General features: G+C 39.1%; 1 protein-coding gene across 4 annotated transcripts in view; it reads right to left on the minus strand.

Moving 5' to 3' along the window:
• Nucleotides 1-2,345: 2,345 nt before the first annotated feature.
• FZD3 (frizzled class receptor 3) overlaps nucleotides 2,346-16,432 on the minus strand; it is a 91,424-nt gene continuing 77,337 nt past the window's right edge. For 3 of the 4 annotated variants that reach the window (XM_051842535.3, XM_051842534.3, XM_051842537.3), the window contains 2 exons: nucleotides 16,189-16,422; nucleotides 2,346-4,620 (listed from right to left, as the gene is read on the minus strand). In XM_051842535.3, the coding sequence (XP_051698495.1) occupies nucleotides 4,407-4,620; nucleotides 16,189-16,422 (448 nt within the window). In that variant the 3' untranslated portion in view covers nucleotides 2,346-4,406. The remainder of the gene's footprint in view (nucleotides 4,621-16,188; nucleotides 16,423-16,432) is intronic. The other variant, XM_089325445.1, reaches the window with a different exon arrangement.

Here is a 16,432-nt window from a genome sequence, read left to right on the forward strand (position 1 = left end):
ACTCCCAAGTTCTAACAGAACCAAGTAATATCAGTAGCGCAATTTATAGGTTCTAGAGTACTATAATACCTGTTATTTCATTTGATCCTTATAATCTTCACTGAAGTAGGTTGGGACCAAAAATTATCTTATCCTAATTTTACACTGAAGAAATTGAGAATTAAAGAAATTAAATGAGCAGTTCAGTTGACATAAAGAGGGGGTCTTTGAATTCCAAGCCTAATGGAATTTGCATAACACAAGTCATCCAAATATAATATATAAATGTACCTTTGATGTGTCAAAACACAATATAAATATAATCAAAACAAAATTTTGGTGTACTAATGATTTTTTAAGCTCTAGCCAGTGATCCACTCACTTATCAAAAACAAAAACATAAAACAAAACCTTAAGTTCTTCCTTTTACTTCATGGGCATAGAGCCTAAATGAAGAAGGGTACAGTCTCAGTTATTTCCAGCATCATCAGGAAGAAACTATGAGGTAGGTTAAAATGTAGTAGATTTTTCTAATTTGAAAAGATTCTTAGAATTGTTATAAATCTACTCTTAAGCAATAGAAAAGGAAAGCTTGCCTGAATACTCATTCACCCAAGTGGTACACAAATACCTAATTTAGCACGAGAATTGATTACTCACTTCTAAAAATCAATGTTCACCTTTTTAAATAATTAAAAAGGTTGGTGCATATTTGTATGTATATCTTTTTAATTAAAACAGTAATATAGAATGTTACTCTAAGAGAAACAAGCTTCATTCAGTATAACATCTATTTCTTATTCATTTCACTTAGCTTTATATTAAGATCTTCCAAATTTTTTTGAAGTAAGACTCACTATTATTGTAAAAGTAAGTTGTGTGACATGAGTTGTTCATTAATTTAAGTATTTATTGAAAACCTTGCTAGGTACTCAGCCCTGTGTTGTTGCTAAGTTATTAATCAACTGTTCCTTGAAACTCTTGTTTTGAGCTTTATATTATCTTGCATCTTTTGCCTAATGACTAAGTAAAGTAATACTGTCAAAATAAAAGTATTTTTCAAAACTTTTTGATAATATGAAAACATTTTAGAGAGAACTATTATTATCTCAGTTGTCAAGTGAACAAATAAAACACTAAACATTAGCACATGCCAGTCATAACACAAATTAAACACATGGTGAGAAAGTCTGTCCAGACTTATTCAAGTAAGTTTAAGCCACTTTAGGCTTTTGCTGTAGTTCTTCAATGGTCTCTTCAAAAAGGAAACGTTTTCAATTTGGAGCACTAGTTTGATAAATAACATGATTCGAACTAAATTCTGTTACTGAAATCAATGGATCAACACTATTAATTAAATTTTGTGGAGCAATATATAGATAGTTCCTGAAAATAACCCAAAGGTCAATACAGTCATTCACACATAAACAATTAGTCTAATAGAGAAGATACAAATAAATATATAAAAATCTGGAAGCACAAAGTTAAGATTTTCACAGCAATGTTCACTTAACTGTCTATACTTGGCCCTCTTGTACAAGAAAAGCAACACTTTGGCAGCTGGTAATCTAATGCAGATGGCAATGGATGGCAGCATCTTCGAGCTCAAACTGGCACCTTTTATTTTAACTTTGTATTTTTGTTTGTGAATGTTTGTTTTGGTTCTCTCATGCTGTTCTCAGAAGGGATTCTCAGACAAAGCTTCATGAATTATTGATTTATATATAAATTACTTGTTATATTGTAAATTTGGCCTTCATAGAAAAGGTTTACTAATTATCAGCTATGAGGGAATTCAGATCTTGCTTGTCTTGAATGCTAACTCCAGATCCAAGGAGAAAGACAATGAAGACAGAGGAAAAAACACTTTGGGCCAAATGTTTAAATATATTTTAAAGAATTAATAATAACTCATAATAAGATATATGACCATGTGCTTTGAAAGAAACATGAAATGCAAACAAATTACTGTCAGAAAAGACTCTTGCCTGATGAAAGCTTGTTTTTCACCATCTTTTTTGTTTTAAAGGGTGAGAGAAAGTACACATAAAGTAAACACATATCAAGAAATATTACAGTAGTCCTCAAATAAATCCTCAATATTCTTAATCCCTTATATTTCATAAGGGATTTACCATTTTATTTCTTTCTTTCTTTCTTTTTTTTTTTTTTTTGACAGGCAGAGTTAGACAGTGAGAGAGAGAGTCAGAGAGAAAGGTCTTCCTTCCGTTGGTTCACCCCCCAAGTGGCTGCTAAGGCTGGTGCGCTGCACTGATCCGAAGCCAGGAGCCAGGTGCTTCCTCCTGGTCTCCCATGTGGGTGCAGGGCCCAAGTACTTGGGCCATCCTCCACTGCCTTCCCGGGCCACAGCAGAGAGCTGGACTGGAAGAGGAGCAACCGGGGACAGAATCCGGCGCCCCAACCGGGACTAGAACCCGGGGTGCCGGCACCGCAGGTGGAGGATTAGCCTAGTGAGCCACGGCGCCGGCCGGATTTACCATTTTCAAACAGCTTTCACGTGATTTTTTTCATTTGATCTTGATTTGACAACTTTTTGAGGTAGGCAGAGAAGTTTTTTAATCATTTATCCTCATTTACAAACAAGGGAACAAAAGTTCAGAGAGACTGATTTGTTAAAGGTCAAAAACTTGCATCCAGCACAGCCAGGCCTCTAGAGTCTACACTATTTTTTCAAAGTGTGATTCTTGGATTACTTGCACAAGAACCACCTGTGGTATTTTTACAACTACAGGTTTTTAACATCATACCACCTTTGAGTTAAGAATCTCTAGGAGTTGAGCCCAGAATCCTGCATTTTATAATGGACAATAAAATGGAAAACAATTGTATATTAGGCAATGATACAAAAACATAACATTGAATCTAGCTAGATCTTCATGTGATATAAGGTGATACCATCAGATTATCAGGGGCAAGTTAATTTAAAACAATTGGTTTCAAGCCTGGCTGCAGATTAAAATCACCTGGAAAGTCTTAGAACAAAAAATTAGTAATTATTAAGTGAGCAGTGGAAAGTGTTGGGCCTGAGAAATTCTCCAAATGATTCTTACCTGTAGTCAGGGTTGAGGACCACTTGTTTAAATACATCTTTTTACATAACACATCTAGCATTTTCCACACTTTTTCTTTCCCTTTGATTACTTTTGTACCTTATAAAGTTCACAGTTCATATGTAAATTACTTAAACATTACAAGATAAAATGTTAAACATTTCTGACTTGATATTTTTAAGATGAAAAGATATTCATAGCGAGATTAACCATGCTCCATTTTGCTACATGATTTTCAAATACCAAATTAATCATCACTTTGGACTTAGATTATATGTATATATCAACTAAAACAAGAATGATCCAGAAACTGAAAATAAGAATGTGGGACAAAAGCTGTAGTCTATTGGCTACTGAGACAGTGCAAGTGCAGACAATCAGCTCACTATGGAGGGGGGCCTGGCTACCAGGGTCTGGTGGTTTGGGCAAGGTCACAATTCACTGTAGAAAAATACAACAATGAATACAGAAAAAACATTTTGCAATTGTAGTTACCACAAAAAGCCTTACAATGTGTGATGCTTATCTCAACAGATGCCTCCACAGAGCAGATGAAGTTTTCTATGAATCAATACTATTACATGAGAAGAAATAGTTACAAATTAAAATTTTTATACCATGCATATGGGTTAAGTTATAAAAATACAGCCAGTAAAAGCAATATTTACAAATGTAATAAAAACAACACAATAATAGGGGGGAAATGCCCACCTCTGCTTTTATTCCATTGCTAATTCAAATCCTGAATATCTCTGGGTAAAGATTATTTTGATAGAATTTTGATATAACCTTCCACAGACTAGTCAGATTCTTCTGTTGCACTTACATTCTATTAGCTAAAATACACTTGCTGATTTATCAAAGTCTCCTACAGTTTAAAAAGTTTTTTTTTTCACTTACTGGAAATAAAACTACAAAGTCCTACTATTCATCTGAGAAATAAGCCTTGCATAGAAAATTTCATCAATTCTGAAATTTTGTTTTATTAACAGAGCTACCAGAATGTTATCTCACAACTAGTTCATATTATATGAAAGTTCACTACAAAGCAGTTACCACACATTTAGGATTTTTCTAAATATAAAATAAGTGGGTTTATAAAAATGCTTACCAGACAAATTATTATCTCTTCACAACCTAGAAAGAATTACTTTTGAGATTATATAATTCTAAGTGTTTTGGAGGCCTTGATGTTTGAAGTTTGATGCAATATAAAAAGCAAAATTTACCTTTCCAATGGACACAATCTGCACCTGACTGAAATCACAATAACTGAGTTTCAGCAGTCAGTCATGCAAAGGCAAAGAATAAAATCTGCTTTTTAACAGCACGAGTTTCCACCTTAGACAAAACAAATTAAGCACTAGTTCCATCTTCTTCAATCACTCGATTCATGCTGGTGCCATGTGTGATGTGAGTCATGGGATTGTTACTGAGGTCTCTGATGCTGCTATGTCGTGACTGTTCATTGAGCCGATGAGAACTGCTGTGCCTGGAGTGATCCGTTAGTCGTGACATGCTGCCATGAGGTAGTCTCTCCTCCATTCCTCTGTAACTGCAGGGAGTGTACCTAATACAGGAGAGTTTATTTTGAGTTGGTAACAGAACATACTAGAAAATGACACTCGTACTTTTTGTGAAGATGTCTTATTAAATGAAATGATTAGGAAAAGAATAATGAGAAAGTAACTTGATTACTTAGATTGATTTTATTAATGCTGTAGAATTACTGACATGGCTAACAAAAACAGGAGATGATCCACTCAGGTCCTATTCCCTATGAAAAGACAAAAGTTAAAGTAAAATAACACAAACCGTTTTGCAGCTACACTAAGTATGGAGACTTCCTTCATTCAAGTAAGTTTCGAGTAACTTTCAGGGAGAGGAGGAACAGTAACAGAAGAAATGTGATGTTGGCCCTTAGATTCTACATGATTGGTTATGGTCAATAGTAGAGCAAATGCAAACTTTACTAGAAAACTAGGAAGAGGAAACTTGAAATCAGATAAAAAATTAATCTTGAGAGTAAGTGAATGAATTGGCAAGCAACAATGACAGTGTGTGCTGACAGCTTCTTTCCAGATAGTCAGTTAACAGCTGAATTAACTACCTGCAAATCTTAATTAGCTTTCATTAGGGCTTGAGGCTGTGAGTATGTCTTTTTCATAGAAGCTACTTACACTTGGAAGTTATATCCATAACACTCTATATTCTGTATGAATGTTACTGCTGAAGCAAACTCTCTGTAGCCCTAGCCCAAAACTCACTTTAGTTAGCCGGGCTTATATACTGCTTATTGCAAGTAGTCTCCCCTGTCACTGGACTTACCTTGAAAGGGAGCAGAGGGAGCTGTTAAATTTCCTTTTGTTGCAATTCTGACTCACTGAGCCCCATCAGAGGCAAGGATAGCTACAAAGAATCCTTAGTCAGGAGGAATGAGAGGTCACTAGCTCCAGGCTGCCAGTCATGAAAACCAGTTACTTTTTAAAAATCAGTCTTTACCTTATAAAGCTAATATGCTGTTCATCAGTCTTTCTGCCTTTATAGTGAGCTCTTTCAGGATAACAATCATATTTTATTTATCTTTTAATTTCTAATGCCTCAAGAAATATTTGTCTAAGATACTTTTTGTTTATACTTTTGTATATATACCCTTCTATAAAAATTATTTAATTTAGAAAAATAAGCTCAAAGGAAACTTAGTGTAACATTGACATACTAAGTTTTAAGTAATGTTTCTAAAAATAAATATAGCAGGATTTTTAATAGTCATCAAAAATCTAGTCACAACCAGCTGAAGATCCACTGCCTGTCAAAAAACATCCATCTGCCATTCCATCATGGTAATCCGAATAAATTTCAATACTCAGTGTGATCATTTATAAAATTTTAAGATTTTTTAAAAAAGATTTATTTATTTGAGAGGCAGAGTTATAGATAGAATAAAGGAGAAACTGAAAGAGAGATCTTCCATCCACTGGTTCACTGACCAAATGGTAGCAAGGGCCAGAAATGGGCTGATCTGAAGCCAGGGGCCAGGAGCTTCTTCTGAATCTTCCATGTGGATGCAGGAGCCCAGGCACTTGGGCCATCTTCCACTGCTTTCCCAGGCCATTAGCAAAGAGCTGGATTGGAAGAGGAGCAGCTGGGACATGAACAAGGGTCCTTATGGGATACCGGCGCTGCAAGCGGAGGCTTAACCTACTACACCACAGTGCTGACCCCAAAATTTAAAGACCTCAAAGATTTATATACTGCTGAGGTGACTTAATTTCATAGATGTGCTTGTCAAATATTTTCATTAGGTCTCAGAGTTTACAAATTTATATGATCTTTGAAAATTATTTTAGGGGCCAGCGCTGTGGCGTAATGGGTAAAGCCACCGCCTCCAGTGCAGGCATCCCTTATTGGTGCCGGTTGAAGTCCTGGCTGTCCCACTTCTAATCCAGCTCTCAGCTATGGCCTGGGAAAGCAGTAGAAGATAGCCCAAGTCCTTGGGCCCCTGCACCCACTTGGGAGACCCGAAGAAGCTCCTGGCTCCTGATCAGCTCAGCTCCAGATTGCAGCCAACTGGGGAATGAACCAGCAGATGTAAAACTTTTCTCTCTCTGCCAACGCTGTGGCATAGCCAGTAAAGCCAGTGCCTGAAGTGCCGGCATACCATATGGGTGCCAGTTCGAGTCCTGGCTACTCCAACTTCTGATCCAGCTTTTTGCTGATGGCCCAAGTCCTTGGGCCCCTGCACCCACTTGGGAGACCCAGAGGAAGATCCTGGTTCCTATCTTTGGATCAGCACAGCTCCGGCTGTTGTAGCCAACTGGGGAGTGAGCCAGAGGATAGAAGACCTCTCTCTCTCTCTCTCTGCCTCTCCTTCTCTCTCTGTGTAACTCTGATTTTCAAATAAAATAAATCTTTAAAAAATTATTTTTAAAAATGTCTTGTTTTCAGTTTGAGTAAAACAAAAGAAAATTTAAGACTGACAGTATACATATTTAAATACTAAAAAAATTCTCAGGTTAATGGGTAAAAGAGTAATTATTATTTATTAAAAGACATTTCAAAGAAAAAATACACTTCATATTTCAGACCTAGAATTTTGAATTTGTACTGCAAGTTTTGGCAAATGATCAAATTTTTTGTACGATTTTTGCAGATGAAAACATTTCAGAAAGAGTTTGCTAGTTTAGTTCAAGAATTATTATTATTTTTTGGCTACATTACTTTTATTTTTTAATTTTATTTAAGATATACAAGTTTCATATATTTCATATATTCAGATTTAGGAACATAGTGATACATCCCACCCTATCCTCCCTCCTGGGCATGCTCCAATCCTTCTTCCTCCTCCCTTTCCTGTTCTCACTCTTAATTTTTATAAAGATTTATTTTCAGCATACTTTATACTCATAAGATTAACCCTACACTAAGAGTTCAACAAATAATATGAAGAAAAAAAACACTATTCCTCAACAGTAAAGACAAGGGCTGTAAACAATCCTCAAGTCTCAAAATATCCATTTCACGGGCCGGCGCCGCGGCTCACTAGGCTAATCCTCCGCCTAGCGGCGCCGGCACACCGGGTTCTAGTCCCGGTCGGGGCACCGGATTCTGTCCCGGTTGCCCCTCTTCCAGGCCAGCCCTCTGCTGTGGCCAGGGAGTGCAGTGGAGGATGGCCCAGGTTCTTGGGCCCTGCACCCCATGGGAGACCAGGAAAAGCACCTGGCTCCTGGCTCCTGCCATCGGATCAGCGCGGTGTGCCGGCCGCAGCGCGTCGGCCGCGGCGGCCATTGGAGGGTGAACCAACGGCAAAGGAAGACCTTTCTCTCTGTCTCTCTGTCTCTCTGTCTCTCACTGTCCACTCTGCCTGTCAAAAAAAAAAAAAAAAATCCATTTCACTCTAATACATTACATTTTAGGTACTCTATTAGTCACCCCAGATCAGGGAAAACATGGTATCTGCCATTTTGGGACTGGCTTATTTAAGTCAGTTACAGACAGAGAGAGGAAGAGAGAGAGAGAGAGGTCTTCTATTTGTTGGTTCACTCCCCAAATGGCCACAACAGCCAGAGCTGGGCTGATCTGAAGCCAGGAGCCAGGAGCCTCTTCTGGGTCTCCCATGTGGGTACAATGGCCAAAGCACAAAGACCATCTTCCACTGCTTTTCTAGGCCAACACACAGAGCTGGATTGGAAGAGGAGCAGCTGGGACACGAACTGGCGCCCATATGGGATGCTGGCACGACACATGGAGGCTTAACCAACTATGCCACAAACGCCAGCCCCCAAAATTATTATTACCCTAAAACTAAGTGGACAACTTTCCCCAGTTTGCTAGTATGATTTGTCTGTTCATTTAGAGATCTCTATGACTTCACAATATGGCACATGAAACAGCAAAATAAGTGGTTACAGTAAGGACATAAAATTTAAAAATAAATTATTCTAAAATATGAATGGGGGCAGGTGTTTAACCTAGTGGTTAAGACCCACGTGCCCCATCCTGGAATATCTGGGTTTGACACTCGGCTTCAGCTCCTGACTCTAGCTTCCTGCTAATGCAGACTCTGGGAAGCAGAGTTGTGACTGAGCTCTTGCTACCTATGTGGAAGACCTGGATTGAATTCCTGGCTCCCAGGTTCAAGGTCAGTAATAGCTATTGCAGGCAACTGGGGAGAGAACCAGCAGATGGGACCTCTCTTGCTCTCACTCACTCTGCCTCTCAAATAAATAAGACTTAAAAAATACATGCATTGGATATTTTCTAAAATAGCTAAAAGCAAGACTTCAAGAACACGTTTTTCACAAAAATTACTACACTAAATAGTTACATCTAATTATTTAAGTGACAAATATGGCTATAAAAATTCCAAAATATGAACAACCTAACCATGGATAATTAGGAATTAACTATATAGAAAAATAAATTTAACTACATTGCTTAATCTCAATTATATGTACAAATTACCAATTTATTTCTCTTGACATTAAAACCACTATGACCATTGATTCTAATATACAATATGAAAATGTACATTAATTTTAATGTAAACTTAGGTAAAATAATTAGGATGGTTAAATTTGCTACTATTGTTAGAAAAAGATAACATGCATTCCAAAATCAAAATGAGAAAAACATGAAGATTATTTATTCTTTTAGATTCTTCATACTATTTGTATTTGCTACCATTAATCTAAATACTTAACTACCATATCACTAGTATCTCATTATTCATTCTCAAACTTTCCATTGGCAGGCTACCTACTTACTGACCTAATCACTCATTCCCAAAACTCTACCAACCTACTAATTCACTTCCTTTTGTACCCACCCTCTCATCTAACTAGCAATTACTTATTCTTTGAAGTTGACATATATGTGTGGGTGTATTTACCTAAGCCTATTTTACCTTACATAGCACAGAGATCAATAATAACCTATAAAGGAGTCTGAACCAAAGTTAGTATTGGGTATGTGTGTGATCCCACAGCTAAGATACCACAAGTTGATGAGAGGATGGCCAAAAGATAGTGTCCACACACAAAGTAAAAACTGATTAAAGCACAAGAAATCTTCATAATATGGCTTTTGGAATTACGAAATTCTTGTTCAGATGTCTTGATTCAATGTGGTCTTAGAATCACTCACTTCTTCCCTAAAGTTATGGGTATGACAGAGTCCTACAGAATAAGTCTTCACACCCCATATTACAGAATACCTTTAGCAGGCTGTCTAAAGAGTAAGTATTCACACCCCATATTACAGAATACTTTTAGCAATCTGGGCCCTGAATTTCTGGGAAGTATCCACATTATTTCTCAATTCATTATTTAGCTGATGGACTGATTCACCTGGCTCTGTGCTAGATACCTTGGAGGAATACAGATATTTATACCTCCTCTTTCTCATTCTCCAGAAGCTGTAGGCTTAACTGAGGAAAAACAACTATGCTGAAAATAGATTACAACTTGGGTCTGGTGCTGTGTTGCAGCAGGTTGGCTGCTGTTGGCAGTGCCGGCATTCCATGTGGGCCAGTTCTTGTCCTGGCTGCTCCTCTTCCCATCCAGCTCTCTGCTAATGGCCTGGAAAAGCAGTAGAAGACGGCACAGGTGCTTGGGCCCCTGAACCCACATGGGAGACCAGGAGGATGCTCCTGGCTCCTGGCCCAGCCCTGGCCATTGTAGCCATTTGGGGAATGAATCAGCAGATGGAAGATTCTCTCTCTCTCTCTAACTCTGCCTTTCAAATAAATAATTCTTAAAAATGATAAAGTTAACTGCCATGGAAATTGGAATTACACAACTTTTTTGTTTTTTTTTTTTTAAAGTATTTTTTTTTTAAGATTTTACTTATTTCTTCAAAAGTCAGAGAGTTACACAGAGAGAAGAGAGGCAGAGAGAAAGAGAGGTCTTCCATCTGCTGGTTCACTCCCCAATTGGCTGCAATGGTCGGAGCTGTGCCGATCTGAAGCCAGTAGCCAGGAGCTTCTTCTGGGTCTAACACGGTCTCTCACATGGGTGCAGGGGCCCAATGACTTGGGCCATCTTCTATTGCTTTCCCAGGCCATAGCAGAGAGCTGGATCAGAAGAGGAGCAGCCAGGACTAGAACCAGTGCCCATATGGGATGCCGGCGCTTCAGGCCAGGGCGTTAACCTGCTGCGCCACAGTGCTGGCCCTGAAATTACACAACTTTAAAGTAAGGGTAGGGGACCTTTTTTCTGCCAAGAGCCATTTGGGTATTGACAATATCATTTGTGAACCATATAAAAATTATCAACTTAAAAATTAGCCTGCCATAGATTTACTGAATTCCAAGTGCCACCTGCCATTGGGCCAGACCAAATGATTTCATGGGACTTAATATGGCCTGTGGGCTGGACATTCCCCATCCCTGTTAATGGGTATGACTTGATCAGGCAGAAAGGTAAAAAAAAAAAAGCCATCACAGGACATCATAACCTGTTTTCTGGTTTTCACGACAATATACTTTTATAGACTCATATACCTATGAGCACTTTCGCTGGATCACATGGCCATTGTTCTTCCAATATTATCATTACCACAACCATTTATCAAGGTCCTGTTCTTTTTTTTTTTTAAGATTTATTTTATTTATTTGAAAGGCAGAGTTAGAGAGAGAGAGAGAGAAGAGAGAGAGAGAGAGAATGCAAGAGAAAGAGATCTTCCATCCTCTGCTTCACTCTCCAAATGGCTGTAACAGCCAGGGCTGGGCCAGGCCAAAGCCAGGAGTGAGGAGCTTATCTGGTCTCTCACGTGGGTGCAGGGGCCCAAGTACTTGGGCCATCCTCTGCTGCTTTCCTAAGTGAATTAGCAGGGAGCTGGATTGGAAGTGGAGCCCATATGAGATGCTGGTGCTGTAGATGGCAGCTTAATTCACTATGCCACAGTGCTGGCATAGTTTTTATCTATTCTTTTTTAAAAATTGTGATTTGGGGCTGGTGCTGTGGTATAGTAGGTTAAGCCCCTACTTGCGCCAGAATCCCATATGGACACTGGTTTGTGTCCCGGCTGTTCCTCTTCCAATCCAGTTCTCTGCTGATGGCTTGAGAAAGCAGTGGAAGATGGTCCACGTGCTTGGGCCCCTGCACCTGCATGGCAGACCTGGAAGACGCTCCTGGTTCCTGATCAGTTCAACTCTGGCAGTTGTGGCCATTTGGGGAGTGAATCAGCAGATGGAAGATCTTTCTGTGTCTCCCTCTCTGTAACTCTACCTCTCAAGTAAATAAATAAAATCTTACAAAAAATTGTGATTCAAGAGACTCTATCTCACAATTTTAATGACCAATTATCTTATACAGATGCTTATAAACTTTATCTAAGTTCCAGTTACACTGATTACAGTGAAATCTCCAGCCTTTAACTGCACTCAGAAATTCTCCACTCAACCCGAGTATATTTTTTATTGTTCATTTAGCCTATTTATCTTATTTAAGATTTTTATGGACCAATCTGATATTTCTCTTTCCTGAAATTCTACAACATCTATCCTAAAACTCACAGATTTAATCATATCCCATCCTGCACCAGGATACTTAATTGGTTTATATGTATATGACCTATCTTTACTATAAGGTTATATGCTCCTAGAATACAGAATTATACTTCATTGTTCTTGTATATATTTTATTATACACAGAATGCCACATACATAGGATGTGTACTATAAGTAACTGCTCATTCATCACTGAAAACCACAAGACCAATAATATAATAATATCAATAATATCAAATGTCAGTGTTCATAAAAAACAGTAATTTTAAATTTTGTAATAAAATAAAATACTTGTGAAAGATTCCCTGATGGTCTCCCTCCTTATCAGTACCTTAAGTTAGGACTTCTAAATTACTCTAGAAACTTCCTAACAGGTCTTACAATCTCCCTTCCTATGCTATTGCCAAGTAATTTTTTCTAAAATACAAATCTGCTTTTACCCACCCCAATGCCCAAAATCTTGCACTAGTTTCTCACTGCTTTCAGGGAAAATCCCAAACCCCTCAGCCTGATTTCATGTCCTAAAATTGCCCCGATCTATAATGTTGTAGCCATACCCAGGTATATAACCTTCTGCCTGTCCTCCTTGCCTCTGCATAGGCCATTTCTGTATCTTAAATTCCCAACTGTTTCTTCTGAATCCAATTCAAAGTAGAAGTGTCATCTTTTTTGTGAAGTTTTCTCTAACCTTCCATGTGAGTTATGTGATATTACTTTTTGGAATTCCAAAGTACCCTGTTCATATTTTTATTATACCTCTTAGAATGTATTATAATTGTTTACTTTTCTGTCTTCCATGTCTGTACCCCTAGCACTAGAAGAATGCTCTCATGTTGAAGTGCGAAGTGGGAAGAATGAAGGCAGGAAGGAAAAAGGATATCTAAATGTGATTAAAAGGAGGCCATTGGTGATTCAGAATGTAGAGTTCAGATAGATAAGGAGGAGAAAAAAAGTAGATCTACATGGGATGAAGTTCCACAAAGGTACATAGGAAATATTAAAATACTAATTTCAAAAATCTGGCAAGGAAAAGAAAAAGAAATAGATACTACCTATCTAAGAAAGATTGCTGCCTTTTAAATGAAGGTGAATGACCAAGAGAGAAGGCAAAAGAGAGCAAATAGAGAGAGAAAAAACAGCGGGTCAAAAAAAGGAAAATATATGGGGGCCGGTGCCGTGGCTCACTTGTCTAATCCTCTGCCTGTGTTGCCTGCATCCCATATGGGCACCGGGTTCTAGTCCCAGTTGCTCCTCTTCCAGTCCAGCTCTCTGCTGTGGCCTGGGAAGGCAGTGGAGGATGGCCCAAGTGCTTGGGCCCTGCACCCGCATGGGAGACCAGGAGGAAGCACCTGGCTCCTGGCTTCGGATTGGCGAAGTGCCGGCCGTGGCGGCCATTTAGGGGGTGAACCAATGGAAGGAAGACCTTTCTCTCTGTCTCTCTCTCTAACTCTGCCTGTCAAATTAAAAAAAAAAAAAAAAGAAAATATAGAAATCATATTTCACACCAGGAGACATGGAGAAAAATGAGAGAGAGAGTAGACTGAGACTGGTATGTTACAAAACAGCTGTAGAAACAAAGATGTTTTAAAATAAATAGAATGCTCCTGATTTTAAGTATCAGAATTTTCATTCTTTCAGTTTCCAAAATCTAGAAGAAAAAAATCTTTTGTTGCATTTTTTTTCTAGTTGCTCCTATCATTTCTTTTAAATATCTTTCATGTCAACTCTTCCTCTCTTCTCAATGCCATTACTGTCCTGTAAGATTTTATCATTTCTCAACTGCAAAACTCTTAAGCAGTTTCTAATTATAGTGTCTAAGTTCTCAAATGTAAAAAGACACCCAGAGTCAGATCTTCTCTCTGTGAAGCTTTACTGAAACCCCAACCTCCACCAATACCAGAATTAATCACTCCCTCTACTATGCTACTACTCTATCTAGTAAACAAGGGATGGCAAACATGGTCTGATGGACAAATGTGGCCTGCTCCTGGTTTTGTAAATGAAGTTTTATTGCAACACAGGCATTTCCACTTGACTACATACTCTCTTAACTGCTTTCATGGTGTATTATAGAACTGAATAGTTGCAACATAGACCATGTCACTAATAAAGCCTAAAATCTGACTCTTCATAGAAGTTTATCAACTTTTGAACTATACCATTGTGCTTACATTTTGCTTTGATTGTTCACTTACAACTAAAAACAGAAGATAATATCAGGCACTTACTAAGATAGGTACTATCTCAAGTAATTAGGTATGTTATCTGAATCAGTTTTTTTTTTTTTTTTTTTTTTTAAGATTTACTTATTTATTTGAAAGGCAGTTACAGAGAGAGGGAGAGAGAGATCTTCTATCCAGTGGTTCACTCCCCAAATAGCTGCAATGGCCAGGGCTAGACGAGGCTGAAGCCAGGAACATGGAGCTCCTTTCAGGTCTCCCATGTGGATGGCAGGGGTCCAAGTACATTTTCTGCTGCTCTCCCAACCTGCATTAGCAGGGAGCTAGATGAGAAGTGGAGCAGCTGGGATTCAAACCCACACTCCCATGAGATGCCAGTGTCACAGCTGGCAGCTTAACCTGCTGTGCCACAATGCTGGCCCCATCTTATTTAATTTTTACAATGTTACTAAAGAGTAAGTACTGTTATTTGTACTTTATAGATGATGAAGCTGAGGCTTATCATTCTATACTTATTTTTTTAAAATAAAAATAATCTTTCAAAGATTTACTTGAAAGGTAGAGTTATAGAAAGAAAAGGAGAGAGAGAGAGAAAAAGAGAGAGAGAGAGAGATCATCATCCCCAAATGGCTACAATGGCCAGAGCTGTGCCAGACGGAAGCTAGGTTCTCCAACATTGGTGCAGGGGCCCAGGTATTTGGGCCATTTTTTTCCATTGCTTTCCCAGGCGCATTAGCAAGGAGCTAGATCAGAAGTGGAGCAGCCAGGAATCAAATCAGTGCCCACACAGAAGGCCAGTGGTGGCTTAACTAGCTAGGCCAAAGCACTGACTCCTCTACCCATGTTTTTATCCATAATAGTATATTCTTTAATAGATAGTGTAGACTGTGAGCTTATTAAGAGCAAATATCAAGGGGTTGGCTCTGTGGAGTAGCAGGTAAAGCTGCAGCCTGCCATGCCGACATCCTATATGGGCTCTGGTTTGAGTCCCAGCTGCTCCACTTCTGATCCAGCTCTCTGCTATGGCCTGGGAAAGCAGTGGAAGATGGCCTAAGTCCTTGGGCCCCTGCACCCACGTGGGAGACTCGGAAGAAGCTCCAGGTTCCTGGCTTCAGATCAGCCCAGCTCCAGCTGTTGCAGCCATTTGGGGAGTGAATCAGTGAGTGGAAGACTCCCCCAGGCCCACACTCCCTGCCTTTGCCTCTGCCTCTCTGTAACTCTGCCTTTCAAATAAACAAACACATCTTAAAAAATAGCAAAGATAAAACCTAAATCATCTTTGTGTTCCAAGAGCCTAGCCCAGTCACAGTAGATATTACGTAACTGTTTGCTACATTAATCTTACTAAAATAATGACATTCATGCTGTCTTCTCCCTGTGCAATCCCCTCCAATGGCTCTGTATTACTTACTGCATGAAGTCTAAATTCTAAACTCCTCTAACTGGCTTGGGTCTGACTATAATCTAGACAACTCTACCTAGCAAAGTTTAAAAGGCTTCATAATGTTTAATTTCTATTTCAGAATTGGTTCTCATATTTTTTAAGCATAATAACAATTCAGCATCTGAAATAAACTTAAGTTACTGGGGCTGGCGCTGTAGTGTAATGAGTAAAGCCGCTGCCAGCAGTGCCAGCATCCCATATGGGCGCCGGCTCGAGACCCGGATGCTCCACTTCCCATCCAGCATTCTGCTATGGCCTGGGAAAGCAGCAGAAGATGGCCCAAGTCCTTGGGCCCCTGCACCCATGTGGGAGACCTGGAAGAAGCTCCAGGCTCTTGGCTTTGGATCAGCACAGCTCTGGCCATTGAGGCCAACTGGGGAGTGAACCAGCAAATGGAAGACCTCTGTCTCTCTCTGCCTCTTCTTCTTTCTCTGTGTAACTCTGACTTTCAAATAAATAAATAAATCTTAAAAAAAAAAAAAACAAGTTACTAACAAAACTCACCTGCCATCACGTGATCTGTGGAGGCTGCCATGGTAGCTGCTCACTTTGCTGTGGACACTCCCTGCTTTGCTTCTCTGATCATCCACCATAGCCAACTGAGTTGAAGAAGCATGTGTGGATGTTCCTTGAGTGGAAGTTCCTCTTGATTTCCTTATTATAGGAGTATTTGGATCCCTCAGGAGTGACTGAGCAAAATCAGGTTCCTGGAGGACCTGTCGGCTCTCATTCACTATCCTAGACAACA

The sequence above is a fragment of the Oryctolagus cuniculus genome, chromosome 2 (assembly GCF_051225735.1).
Source record: "Oryctolagus cuniculus isolate XC-2025 breed Fujian yellow rabbit chromosome 2, ASM5122573v1, whole genome shotgun sequence".
NCBI classification, from domain to species: Eukaryota; Metazoa; Chordata; class Mammalia; order Lagomorpha; family Leporidae; genus Oryctolagus; species Oryctolagus cuniculus.